This window comes from Rana temporaria, chromosome 4 (genome assembly GCF_905171775.1).
Source record: "Rana temporaria chromosome 4, aRanTem1.1, whole genome shotgun sequence".
Taxonomy (NCBI): Eukaryota; Metazoa; Chordata; class Amphibia; order Anura; family Ranidae; genus Rana; species Rana temporaria.
Genome location: NC_053492.1, coordinates 424,950,611 through 424,965,019, shown reverse-complemented (window position 1 = coordinate 424,965,019; position 14,409 = coordinate 424,950,611). Strand labels below are relative to the sequence as shown.

The 14,409-nt window shown below is 42.0% G+C and overlaps 1 protein-coding gene across 2 annotated transcripts in view; it reads right to left on the bottom strand.

Moving 5' to 3' along the window:
* Positions 1-12,335, bottom strand: part of CAPN8 (calpain 8) — a 78,706-nt gene extending 66,371 nt beyond the window's left edge. For both annotated transcript variants that reach the window (XM_040351394.1, XM_040351395.1), the window contains exons 1-2: positions 12,032-12,335; positions 2,448-2,517 (exon numbers count right to left, since the gene is read on the bottom strand). In XM_040351394.1, coding sequence (XP_040207328.1) covers positions 2,448-2,517; positions 12,032-12,268 — 307 coding nt within the window. In that variant the 5' untranslated portion in view covers positions 12,269-12,335. The remainder of the gene's footprint in view (positions 1-2,447; positions 2,518-12,031) is intronic.
* Between the last annotated feature and the right edge of the window lie 2,074 nt (positions 12,336-14,409).

The window sequence follows — 14,409 nt, the reverse complement described above, 5'->3', positions numbered from 1 at the left end:
GGGCGTTTTTGGAGCGTTTTTTTTTCAGTGCCCAAAATCTGCTCCAAAGATCCTGCTTGCAGGACTCGGTGTGAAAGGGTCCATTGAGATGCATGGAGAGCGTTTTAATAGTGCTATTTTTAACGCTAAAACGCTGTAAAAACGCTTCAGTGTGAAAGGGGTCTTAGTAAAACTACCTCCCCCACAGTAAGAAAACACTTGTGAGACACACATTTAACCCTTTGATTGTCCTAGATGTTATCCCATTCCCAGCCAGTGTCATTAGTACAGTGACAGTGTATATTTTATAATACTATTACTGATCCCTGTATTTTTGTCACTGGTGAGGTCAGTGGCAGTTTGTCAGTTCCCCTCAGTGTCAGTTAGTGTCAGATTGCCCACCGAACTATCGCAGTCCCATTATAAATCGCTGATCACCGCCATTAGCAGCATAAAAAAAGTAAAGACAAATTCCAGTATATATATCATAGTTTTTAGGCGCTATAACTTTCACGCAAACCAATCAATATCCACGTATTGGGATTTTCTTTTATCACAAGCATGTGGCAGAATACATTTTGGTTTGAATTTATGAATTTGTGTGTGTCCATTCTAGCACATGTGCTGACTGTATCGCCAATCTGCAGGAATGCTGATAATCTGAACTACATTCTAATTCTAATATACACCTTTATTAAACAAGAGGAGAATCTCCACCTCGCTCTGCTGTGTTTGGTTTGTGAGTAACCTGTATGATGTGTTCCTGAACGTTCCACTTCACTGCAACAAATCTCAGACAGCAAAGTGTGCGCTGTGATTATTATTATTATTACTGTATAGTGAACCCATGCTTTGCCTATGATGGGAAATTTATTTAGTAATCGTTATATGAACATAAAACAATGTGTGTGTGTGTATATATATGTGCGGCACAGTTAGTTCAAATATGTTTTGTTTGTTTTTTTACTTTTTTATTCCTTTTTTGTAGCTTGTCGCTTACTTTTTTTTTATTTTTGTATAATTTTCTTCTTATTTTTCTTATTCTTTACTTTTTTATTTTATTAATGTAATTATTATTTATTTATTTATTTATTATCAATTTTTTTTTCACTTAACTTTTTTTGCTATCACACAGGAGAAAACAATTTCCTGTGTGTTAGCAATTGGAGGTGACATGTTCTCTTTATTGACCCTGTCACCTCCAAAACAGGAGTCCTAGCACTGTGCTAGAACTCCTGTCACAGCTGAGATGGGAAGAGCACAGCTCTCCCCTCTCACTGTGTACATCGGCAGCAGGGACAGGAGACAGACGAGGTGGCCGGGGGGAGGACGGAGTCCTGAAGACAGAGCCAGCAGAGAGACTTTTTTTGTTGAATAAAGAAAATTCCAAAAGTTATAGCGTCTACAAACGATAGGATAGATTTATGGATTTTTTTTTTTTTTACTAGTTTACTAGTAACGGCTGTGATCAGCGATTTTTACAGGGACTGCGACATTGCGGCAGACAAATCAGACACCTAGCTGACACTTTTGACACTTTTTTGGGACCAGTGACACTAATACAGTGATCAGTGCTAAAATAGACCGCACTGTCACTGTACTAATGACACTGGCAGGGAAGGGGTTTAACATCAGGGGCGATCAAAGGGTTAAATGTGTTCCCTGGGAGTGCTTTCTTACTGTATGGGGGATGGTTTAACTGTAGGAAGACAAAGATCTGTGTTCCTGCTTAGCAGAAATACAAGATCTCTGTCTTCCTTACTAGCAGAACGGAGATCTGCCTTGTTGTGTCCAAGTACAGTGGGAGTGGGGCTCCCGTGGCACGCATGTGCGCCCCAGAGCCGAAGAGAAAAATCACATACAGGTACATTTGGCATGTCATTTTTTGGGGGGGGGAGTGGGGGCTTCAGTAGGAGTGGGGCTTCCTGTCCCACTTCCTCCTTCCGCCCAGGGACCGCTTAGGCGATACGTCATATCGCCTACGGCGGCCCCTCCCTGTAGGCGATCAGGTCCCAGGTGATCGCCTGTCCACTCAGGGAGCGCTGCACCCTTCGCGCATGCACAGTGAGTGCCCGGCCGTGAAGCCGAAAGCTGTCATGACCGGGTGCCCACAGTTGCAATGGAGGCGCCGGCGGAGAAGTTGAGGAGAGGAGCGAAGCTCCTGGTGGCGCGTGGCTGGACCGTGGAACAGGTAAGTGTATGTTTATTAAAACCAGCAGCTACACTTTTTGTAGCTGCTGACTTTTAATAAACATAAAAAAAAAAAGGCTGGAACTCTGCTTAAAACTGGTATTACAGGGTCAATACACTTTCCATCTCACCATAGATATTTGTCCTACTTTGTTAAATAAGCCTATTGAAATTGTAGTAATTGATCCCCTTCAGGATCAATTAGTAATAATTACATGATTGCCTTTTGATTGGCTGCTATTCCCATATGTTACATGAGGTTTCACTATGGTACTTACCTAGGGCACCTTGACAGATGTCCGCCCGGGTGGCTCCATCCACAATGAATTGAGGGTTGTCACAAATCTCCTGTTAATGCAAAAAGAAAAAAAAAAAGCCATCAATGTACATCAATGTACAGCATAACATAGACTAGAGCAAACCTTGTAATCAGGGTCAGGTAACTGATAATGGGTGAAAGGAGAAACCTAATTTTGCCGCCCCCTGGCTCCACCTTTGACTCCATCCCCTTTGCCATGCCTTTTTATACCCCACCTTTTTATTGAAGTGCCTATCAATGTAGCCTCACCAGCACCCATCAATGCAGTCTACCAGAGCCCATCAATGCAGCCTACCAGTGCCCATCATTGAATGTTTGCTTGCTTCTATTCTTTCGGGAGTTGGGACACAGACACTATGTGGGAATAGTGCTGATGCTGAGACTTAGCTGCTTGCTGCAGAGAGAAGATAGTAGGGACACCAGTGGCTTGGCACCCTAGGCAACATTGAGCTCTAGGCGGCTGCCTAGTTTGCCTAGTGGTAGTACCAGCCCTGTGTCCAACAATAGTTTTCTCATCATGATATCCAGTTCAGTTTTTTCACAGAATAGATTTAAGCTGACCACACACCTGTAAGTTGGGAAGCGAACAGATTCTACTATTAACACAAATGAGGTGGGTGAAGGAATCCCTTGGTCAGGACATTGTATTCTGTCAGCAAGACCTACAGCTGTCAGAATATTTTTCCAAAAATTCAATTTCTACTTCTGTTGAGTGGAGACTGCCATGAATTGTTATTCATCTCCCCGAGGAGCAGCTCCACTTTCTGCTCCTCTCAGGTAATTCTCACACGTTCTTCCCTTGTGATGCTGACACACACGGTCGGAGCCATACACACGGTCGGACTTTCGGCCAACAAACTTCAAAATCTGCAAGTTTTCACATTTGTCCGATCGTGTGTACGCTCCATCGGACCAAATTTTTCGGGTTTCATCAGACAAAAAGTTCGGTCTGCAAATGGACAAACTTTACGACAACAAAAGTCCGATGGTGCCTAGTCCGACCGTGTGTACAGCAAGCCATCGGACTTTTGTCCGAAGTGCAAATACGCATGCCCAGAACCAATGTTAAAATCAACCAACAATAGCAGAAGTTAACCAAAGGGTGGCGGTAAAGTGCAGAAAAGAGCAGAAAAACCAGGTGATATTGGGAAAGTTTTAGAAACGTTTTCAGAAAAGTCAGAGCGTGTGTATGCTATGGGTGTGACCGGTAGGGTTGCCACCTCATCCCTTTAAAACAGAACACATATGAATTACACAGGTTCTGTGGCTAATTAAGGTGGTAATTAGACTAATTTGGTGCCTTACCTGCATTAAATTAGCCTCAGAACCTGTGTAATTCATATGTGTTCTGTTTTAAAGGGATGAGGTGGCAACCCTAGTGACCGGACAAATCACTTCCGACAAAAATCCAAGGGAAAGTTTGACGGATGTCCGACCGTGTGTACGAGGCTTAATATATGAAAAGCTGAAGTTAATAAAGAAGTTATCTCAAGAGTTTGGTGTGCTCTTTAAACCTACTGCTTCCATAGAACGGCGCAGGAGGAATTATAGAGTAACAGATAGTCTTGTTTGAACTAAAAGATCAGAGAAATCAAAATTCTTCTAATGCCACAGCGCATAAAGGCACTTCATAGTGCTGCGCCTGCCCCAATGCACCTGCATTCAGATCCTTAAAAAAAAAAAGCACTTTTAAATTCTTTTTTTTAAAGCCTGCATGAATTTAGCCTAAATTGCAACATTGGCAGCTAGAAAAGGATAAAGAATGTGTGTATATGCATGCACACGTTTATGCGCCTGCATGCTATAGACCTTTATGGAACATAGCTTTTTTTTACTCAAGATCTTTCTGCCAGCAACACCCTGCTTAAAACCATCAGAAAAATGATTACACTTTTGTGCAAGAAGTCTAATGGTTTCAGTGCTGATATTTATTTATTTATTTTTTGTATCTAGCTTTCTGCGTCATACGGCAAGGAGCCTACAGTGGGCGTGCTTGGGAATGTCTCTCCTGCGTTACAGCCTGGGGTTCCCAGATTACCAACAGAAGGGTAAAAATGTGGATTGGACTGGTGGACAACAGCAACACATGAATGAAAAACTGAAGCCCTATGAGGGAAGGCTACCTACCTCAATTATCAGTTTTGGCTGGAGTGTACCTTTAAGGGCCCTTTAAACATGAATGTGTTGTCATGCCTGTACTGGATCTATTTATACAAAGTGTAACACGCTTCGTCTAAAATGGGCATTCACTGTATAGCCGTTTCTATGTATAGTTATTTTATGAGCGTGATTTACATTCTGTTGGATTTTATTGGTATGGTATGGACCAGAGAGGGACACCTGTTCTCCCTTCCCCCAGGCACAACGGTAGACTGTACACGATAATACCAGACTACAAGATCAAACAAATTGCAGATCGGGCAATAAACACAAAATGGACCGGTGACATCCTCTGTAAAACTCGATATCAGTCAGTTCTGACAGCTCGGTGCTATCACTATCTGCTGTCTGCCCTTCTGTCTATTATCTGTCTGTCTAATACTATAGGCATCCATCCATGGACAGATATCGCAATATAAAATGGCAAATGCCCACGACTAGTCTGCATGTGAAACAAACATTAATGCTCAGGGGATACAAGCATGCATATTTATGTAGCGCTACCCCCGCAGGAGCCGCTGGTTAGATTTGGGACGGCGTGTTACCTTCTGTGATGCGTCTAGGGGTATGATGATGATGAGCAGTAATGGAATGTCCAAACAGCAAGGTGTCTTTTTCTGTGCTTTATTCTTGCCCAACACGGCAAACAGTGAACTTGGGGTAGATAGAGAAAGATGGGTGAAGAGGAGAAAGTTGCAGATTCAGGCTTGGATAGAACAGAAGCAGTCCTGCTTCAAATAGCACTCACGCCTTCTCATTAATGTAATTTGCCTGAATCTCCCTCAGGTAGTCTCTCAAATGGTCACCGACTAACAGGTTGCCATACAAACTGTCAGTGTCCGGTCACCTTGATCCCCGATGGATTGTCCAGGCCCTATTTGATCACCTGCCTCCGGGCTCTCCTCAGACTGACTCCCCACCGAACAGCACAACTCGCTTGGGATCTTCTTCAGAAATTGGGGGGACCCAGTAGATGACTGGGGCCCCGACACAGCTTCAGTTGCTCCGGGCCATCATGGTCCCGGAACCAAGGACACCGCGTAGCACGTGCACCCCGGCCTGGTAGGCCATATCGCCGGGGCCCGTGATGTGCGCACACTAGGGTTGCCACCTCATCCCTTTAAAACAGAACACATATGAATTACACAGGTTCTGAGGCTAATTTAATTTAGATAAGGCTCCACTTGAGTTCAATTACCACCTTAATCAGCCACAGAACCTGTGTAATTCATATGTGTTCTGTTTTAAAGGGATGAGGTGGCAACCCTAGCGCACACCCTAAAGAGGGACATTCATCCCATTGGCCATCAATGTAAAGAGGCACTTCACTGCCATTATTAGTGGTTTCTTCTTCATTGACCACCAGTGTAAGGTTCATTCATCCCACTGACAATTACTGCAATTAAGTTTTCTTATCACTGACCGCTAATGTAAGGTGGCCCTTATCTCACCGACCACAAATGTAATAGGGGAATCCTTCCAACTGACCACACATTTAAGAGGGACATTCTTCTCACTGGCCACCAATGTAAGGGAGTCTTTCTCCACTAAAAATCAATGTAAGAGGGTATTCTTCCCATTGACCACCAATGAACGGACCCTTTACCACTGGTCCCCGATGGGTCCTCTACAATTTTCCAGATTATCGTATTGATTGGATTCATGCAGAAAATAAATTTGTCCTATCCAGCAGAGGGGTGTTAAGACATACATTAGATGTGCCACATTCTTGTGCCGCGTACACACGACCGTTATGCATGTCATTGAAAAAAATACGTTTTTCTCGACGTGATTCCTCTCAAGCCTGCCTTGCATACATACGATCGTGGAAAAAAATGCTTGAGCAAAGCGCGGTGACGTACAACACGTACTATAAAATTACCCTCTGTTCCACTTCCTTCTAGATTGTAAGCTCTAACGAGCAGGGCCCTCTAATCATTCCTGTATTAAATTGTATTGTAACTGTACTGTCTTCCCTGATGTTGTAAAGCGCTGCGTAAACTCTTGGTGCTATATAAATCCTGTATAATAATAATAATAATAAAGGGGAAGTTCCATTCGAATGGCGCCACCCTTTGGGCTGCTTATGCTAATTAAAGCGTACACACAACCGCTTTTTAACGTGTGAAACGATGTGAAAACCGACGAGAAAAAATAAAACAGGTTCTAAATTTTTTATGCCCATTTTTCGCGTTGAGAAAAATGCTCTGGAGCCTACACACGACCGTTTTTCACGACCAATTAAAAAAATTGCATTTTTCTCGTCATGAAAAATGGTCGTGTGCATTACTCTTTTATTTATCGTTATATATTATCTACATCTCAACAATCATATTATTGTACTGTAAATTGTAGATATACCAATTTTATCAGGGGTTTACTGAAATCTGGAAATTATTTCAAGGGTTACTTCAAGGTAAAAATTCTCAAATACTGTGGTAAGAGTCAGATGTGTATTCCTTATCGAATCCTTGTCAGTAAAAAGTTGCACTGCCAACCACGCCTTCTATACACTTAGCAGGCAGCCAGTCAGATTAGTCTCCCATTCACTGACTCTCAGTGACAAGTAATATAACAAGTTTTGTTGGTTCCATTTTTGTTAAATGAGGATTAATATTTGTTTTTGACATGAATGTGTATGTAAACCTTAACAAAGAACTTCTCTTATTTATTGCCTTTTTTTATTCCTTTAAAGAGGAACTGAACTGTGGAAGCTGTGTCCAAAAAAAGGCAGGTAAAGAGCAAAGAACTAGAGGCTAGACATTAAAGAGGAGCTCCAGTCTCCCATCCAAAAAAATTAAGTTAGCAGCTACAATAACTGTAGTCTTCTGGGTCCTGTGATGTCTCCCAGAAGGCTACGGGTGAAAGGGGGGGGGGGGTTGAACTTCTGCTCATATCCCCTACCTAGATGATTTGTGTGGAAGCAGGAATGGGATACCTGTCAATGTTTCTCCCCCAAAAAACTAAGAAGGAGGGGGTAGGAGGCAAAAACTTCCACTTTAACAATGCCTGTGGTCTCCCTGCAGCTGATCTTTTCACCGTTACTGACCTACAGTGTCTTGTTCTGCACTGTCTCTGTGAGGAGGCAGACATCTTGGTAGAGGCAGTGCTTTGCTTCCTCATGTCAAAGCCTCCAGCAAGTAGAACAGTGAGCAGCACAGCAGGGACATGACTGAATCTCACTTCAGATCTTTCAAAACTATCAGTCAGATGCAGCAGTGCTTTGAATTTCACACTGTGGATATATAGCTATGAGGCTGTAGGTACAGGAGTACCTAGGCACCCCCACATACCAGGAAGTACACTGCTGTTTTTCGGCAATAGGTAGATTCTTAGGCACAATTTACATCACAGACCCAGAAGACTGCAGGACTGAGCCTTGCAGCGCTTCACAGCCGGTTTACTTTAGTTAAAGTATAAAGTTCAGGGTTATGTGCAGTGTTAGTTCTCCGCGACACATAGCATTTTGCTTTTAGGCAAAAAAGTAAAATTTTGGTCTCATCTGACCAGAGCACCTTCTTCCAAATGTTTGCCCCAAAAGTGTCCTAATAATAAAAGTCAGCAGCTGCAGTATTTGTAGCTGCTGACTTTCAAAAATGTTTTGGCGGAACCCCGTTTTAAGACTCAAAAATGTATTGTAATATGCTTGAGATGCTGCAGTACATGAGGGGAATGGAAAATGTCCCTAAAGGTGAACTAACCCCTGAATATAAAGATTAAATATAGTGCACTATTATCCCACTAGGTCACACTGTGGACAGTTTATATTGATTAAAGTCCATTGATCGGGCTTCTCCAGCCAGTACCCTTTTGTTATTGTTCTTATGCTGTACCCTCGGCCTCTTCTTCTCTACAATAAAAATGATTGTACCAGAAAATATAATGCACTGTAATGAAATATTGATTGATAAGATGTTCACTGCAACATCTAGTGTGTTATTATCATTTATAAATCATTTAAAACGTATGGAAAAGTTGTCAACGTTTAGCATTTGTAATGCCCTGTACACATGATCAGTTCGTCTGATGAAAACAGACCGATGGACCGTTTTCATCGGACGAACCGATCGTGTGTGGGCCCCATCAGTTTTTTTCCCATCGGTTTTAAAATTTTCTTATGGTTAAAAAAACGATAGAAAAAAACGATCGTCTGTGGGGAAATCTATCGGTCAAAAATCCATGCATGCTCAGAATCAAGTCGACGCATGCTCAGGAGCATTGAACTTAATTTTTCTCAGCACGTGGTTGTGTTTTACGTCACCGCGTTGGACATGATTAAACCGCTGGTGTGTAGGCAAGACTGATGAAAGTCAGCTTCATCGGACATCTGATGAAATAATCCATTGGTTCGTTTTCATCAGACAAACCGATCGTGTGTACAGGGCAGTAGACTCTAATGCCCCGTACACGCGATCACTTTTTGTCATGAAAAAAAAAAAAATTTTTCATCATGAAAAAAAAACGTAATTTTTCCAACTTCATCATTTAAAATGATGTTGCCCACACACCATCGTTTTTGAAAAATGATGAACAAAGCGACGGCACTCTAAAGGGGAAGTTCTATTCGCCTTGAGGCTGCTTTTAGCTGGTTACTTGTTAGTAAAAGACGATTCGTGCTTTTTTGTCTGTTACAGCGTGATGAATGTGCTTACTCCATTATGAATGGTAGTTTTACCTCCCGTCTCATAACTTGCTTCTGGGCATGTGCGGGTTTAAAACGTCGTTTTTGCCCACACACGATCATTTTTTACAAAAAACGACATTTTGAAAAACGACATAAAAAATTGAAGCATGTTCGAATTTTTTTTTTGTCGTTTTTCAGAAGACGGAAAACGATGTGAAGCCCACACACGATCATTTTGAATGAAGTTTTTCAAAATGTCATTTTATTTCATCACAAAAAACGACCTTGTGTACGCGGCATAAAAGTACCGTAGTTCCTTTTTAATATGGAAATAATTGGCTGCCTGGACATTCTGGAGATGTAACTTTTATATAATGCATTTTCAATTTAGATACATTTTGTGTCATATTATGTGGTAAATCAACACTGCAAAAAAGTGAAGTTAGAACACCTCCAAATGCCCTTGTTTACATTGATAGTTGTCTTGTGTTAAGGCTTTGCGCTGTGGCATAAAAAGTAGTGCCTGTTGCTTTTACAGGCAATACCGCTTGCCAAAAAGAGCCCCACGGGAGTAAAAGGGGGCCACACCACGGCGCAGTGTCTAATGGATGTGGTTGCAGCTGGGTGGAGAGAGATTTGAGCATTAGTGTTGAGCGGAATACGCCATATTCGATTTCGCGATATATCACGAATATATAGCCGAATATTCGTGAAATATTCGCTAAAATCGAATATTCGTGATATTTTATCAAAAAAAATGTTTGCGAAATTTCGCTAATGCGAATGCAAAATTGATTGCGAAATTTTTAAACATTCAATTTCACCTGCCCTTTGGAAAAAGTGTGGTTTTACGTAATGGACCCTGCAACTTACAAGGTATTCATAAAATAAATACATTATTATATAGAATTGAGGGTTTACTTTGACCAATTTGTATATTGATTCGTTAAATAAATATTGAATAACCATAGATTTGGAAAATACAAGTAAACCGTTTACGTTGACATCTCTTAAATGTCTTTATGTTAAACAGTTATTATTCTCATTAAAGAGGTGAGTATGCAAATGATGATGACACGGGACAAAAGATGGAAAATTCTTTGAAGATGTGATACACTGGAAAAACGCACAGAAACACTCCACTCTCTCCTATGACAACTGTGGTAGGAGAACTCTGATTGGCTCTGATGCAAAAGAAGGGCGGAGAAAGTATTCGCGAATATTCGGAAATCGAATATTCGCGATTGCGAATATTCGGCAACATAAAAGGATCGCCTCAGCTTAGCTACTCGGCCCAGGGTCTCTAATCATACCAGCAATGCTTTTAGACGTCGATGGAGATCACTAGGATGTGATCTGTTTTAAAAATAAAATTGAAAAAATACGAATATTCGGAATAGCGAATATTGGCCGCGAAATTCGAGTTATTCGCGAATATTAGAATATGCCATATTCGTAACGAATATTCGCAATGCGAATATTCGTAAACAACAATTTTGAGCATATCAATGAAAGAAATCACAGCTCCAGGCAGGTGCATAGACCAACAGCCCCTCCACACATCAGCAGGTGCCAACCCTATCTGTGATCACAGCAATAGAAAGACAAGGATGGAAAGCTGGCCACACTTCAGAGATGTAGTAGATAAATTATCGTTTATTTAAATTTTCAACTCATATAAGGTGCAAACACCACAGCTCCAAAAATGTGGACAGAGGACAGTTAACACGTTTCACATGAAAATGTGCTTGATCATATCGCCTGCTGATCGCCAGCTATCTATGGGGCAACCGCTGCTAACAAAGTGAGTGTGTGTCAGAAGCATTGCCCATGTTAAAGGGGCTTTAGAGAGATAAGATACACACACACTACCTCTGAAGCCTCGTACACACGCTCAGTTTACTCTGCAAAAACCAGCAAGAAAACTGCTGGCAGAGCTTTCTTGCCGAGTATACCGAGCGCGTGTACGAGGCTTTCTGGTTTCTCGTCAAGAATACTGCCTAAAATCTCGACGAGAAAAATAGAGAGCATGTTCTCTATTTTCTATTTTCTGGGCGTTCCTATTTGATTGACAGTCTTCCGACGGTCGCATACATCGCGTCACGAGTAGCCGAACGTCGGTGCGACTCTATACGGCGCCTGCGCACCGACGTTCGGCTACTTTCGGAAAATCGTGACGCGCTGTATGCGACCGTCGGAAGCCTGTCAATTAAATAGGAACGCCCAGTCCCGCAGCCCATACCCGGAAACGGCGGAGAAGATCTATCTCTAAAACGGTAAGTACTGCTTTGATTTTTAAAAAAAACACCCGATTCTGCTTCACAAAATGAGCCTCAATCTAATGTTAAAAATTGAGTTTTTGGGTGAACCTCTACTTTAAATCCAATCTGGGGACAAAACCAGGGACAGACTTGGTCCGGGGACAGTGTCCTCAATCAGGGGACTGTGCCCTGAAACTGGGGATGTCTGGTCACCCTACCATAGGGGTCAGAACAGCGAAAAAAGAATACATATACTGTATAATAACAGTTCTTCTTTAGGGTGAATCTAGATGTTTTAGGACACTTGCAACCAAAAACAACTGTACTGTTACTGTACTGAGTTCTGTCCATGATGCTTTTTTTATTTGCACTAACAATTACATTTTCAAGATAAGCTTATGGAGGAATAAATGCCAGTCTCTACTTACGAAATGTGTAAGTGACAACTAACTATGGTAAAATTAAATCAACTTAAAAATTGACACAAAACCGTCTTACCGTCGGCCTTTTCCACACAATCCCTTGTGTTTTCGCGGAGAATGGGCCTAGCTCTTTATACCCCAAGGCGGAGGGGCATGCAGGAAACTGATCATCTTTGAAAAGAGTGTTGGATGCCAGGCACTGGGCTTGTAGCTGCTCAAAGTCCTGGTTTAGGTATTTCACCGGGTTCTTTGGTGTACCGATTCCATCGGCTGTAGCCCTGTCTTTGGCTAGTTTGGTTGCAGCTCCTGACATGATGCCTGCTCTGAGTGTGACAGTACAGGGACAGTGGCTGTCCTCAGGCACTGAGAGGTATATATATATAAAGGGACGTCAAAGTAGTGCTGGTGCTGTGCTGGGCGGGGGCACAATCTGGGAGCTAATCTCACTAGTGTAAATATGTGCACAAGCAGCTGGGCTGGAAAAGGAAAGACACCTATGTGTGAATGACTTCGTAGTGACGGACTGGATTTTCAGGAAATCAATTTATCTTGTTCCTTTTTTGTTTTTTAAAGGGCTACAAAATCATACAAAGTACTGTATGTTTAAAAAGGCTTTAAAGTGTATGTCAGGGCACAATAAAAAAAAAAAAAAACATTAAGTACGCTCTGTGAATGAAAAATAAACTTGAAAACATTGGTTTAACCACTTAAGGACCGGAAGGATTTGCCCCCTTAATGACCAGGCCATTTTTTGCAATGCGGCACTGCGTCGCTTTAACTGACAATTGCGCGGTCGTGCGATGTTATACCCAACAAAATTGGTGTCCTTTTTTTCCCACAAATAGAGCTTTCTTTTGGTGGTATTTGATCACCTCTGCAGTTTTTTTTTTTTTTTTACTTTCTACTATAATAAATATCCAAAAAAATATAAAAAACAAATATTCATCAGTTTAGCTCAATACGTATTATTCTACATATTTTTGGTAAAAAAAAATTGCAATAGGCATATATTGATTGGTTTGCGCAAAAGTTAAAACGATAACATAGATTTTGGGACTTTTATTTATTTTTTTATTGTTTTTACTGGTAATGGCAGCGATCTGTGATTTTTGGCAGGACTGTAACATTGTGGCCCGGACAAATCTGACCCAAAATGACACTTTTTGGGGACCAGTGACATTATTACATTGATCAGTGCTATAAAAATGCACTGATCAATATATAAATGACACTATCAGAGAAGCGATCAAGGGGTTAACTTGTTCCTTCAGCGTGTTCTAACTGTGTAAAGTGATCGCGGGCGGCCGGCCAGTACACATGAAGTCCGCCGAACCCACGGGTGTGTACCCGCGGCGTGGCGGGTGCACATGCGCCTGCCCGCAGTCTCACATGCATTGATCGACAAACAGGTACGTCGGTTTACGCAGGGGGGGGCGACTTGCCGCAGTATAAGTGTCTCGAGGAACTATGAAAAAGAAAAAAAAAGAAAATATTGCGTTTTCTATGCTTTCTCATTTTTTATGTGATTACCTACAAAGATAGCATACTTAAAAGTCATGATCATTAATCCCTAGGACAGGACTGCATAACTCTGACCCCTCTACTTACCTCCATAACATAGTAGGGAGATGTTCACAAATTCTAATGCCGCGTACACACGATCATTTTTTGGGTTGTAAAAAATTTGGTTTTTTTTTTGTCATTAAAAACGATCGTGTGTGGGCTTCAGAGCATTTTTTGTTTTCTGAAAAATGGGCAAAAAAAAATTCAAACATGCTCTATTTTTTCACGACGTTTTTTAACGTTGTCGTTTTTCGGGTTGTAAAAATGGTCGTGTGTGGGCTTTAACAACGTGAAAAATCCGCCCATGCTCAGAAGCAAGTTATGAGACGGGAGCGCTCGTTCTGGTAAAACTACCGTTCGTAATGGAGTAAGCACATTCATCACGCTGTAACAGACGGAAAATCGCGAATCGTCTTTTACTAACACAAAATCAGCAAAAGCAGCCCCAAGGGTGGAGCCATCCGAATGGAACTTCCCCTTTATAGTGCTGTCGTACATGTAAATCCTAGGGGGGCTCCCCGCTGCTGCCGAAAGACAATCAGGAGTGCAAGTCCCCGAAGAGCCAAGGCTCTTGTTGACATTGCTGAATCGAGAGGGGGCTCAGGTAAGTATTATTCCTTGTACACAAGATCGAGTTTCTCGGCGGTCAAAAGACCGCTGGGAAACCCGAGGGGAAAACCGAGAACCGGCTCGGTCAATTTTCCCCATGTACACGCTGCCGGTTTTCCAGACAGGAAAACTGCCTGAAAGCTTTGGTCGGGAAAATCGGCCGCATGTATGCTCCACAGCAGTGTTTCCCAATAGGGAAACTGCGGGGGGAAAAATGCTGCGATTCGCGACGGGAAAAAATAGAACATGTTCTAATTCTTTTTCCCGCAGTTTTTCTGTTGG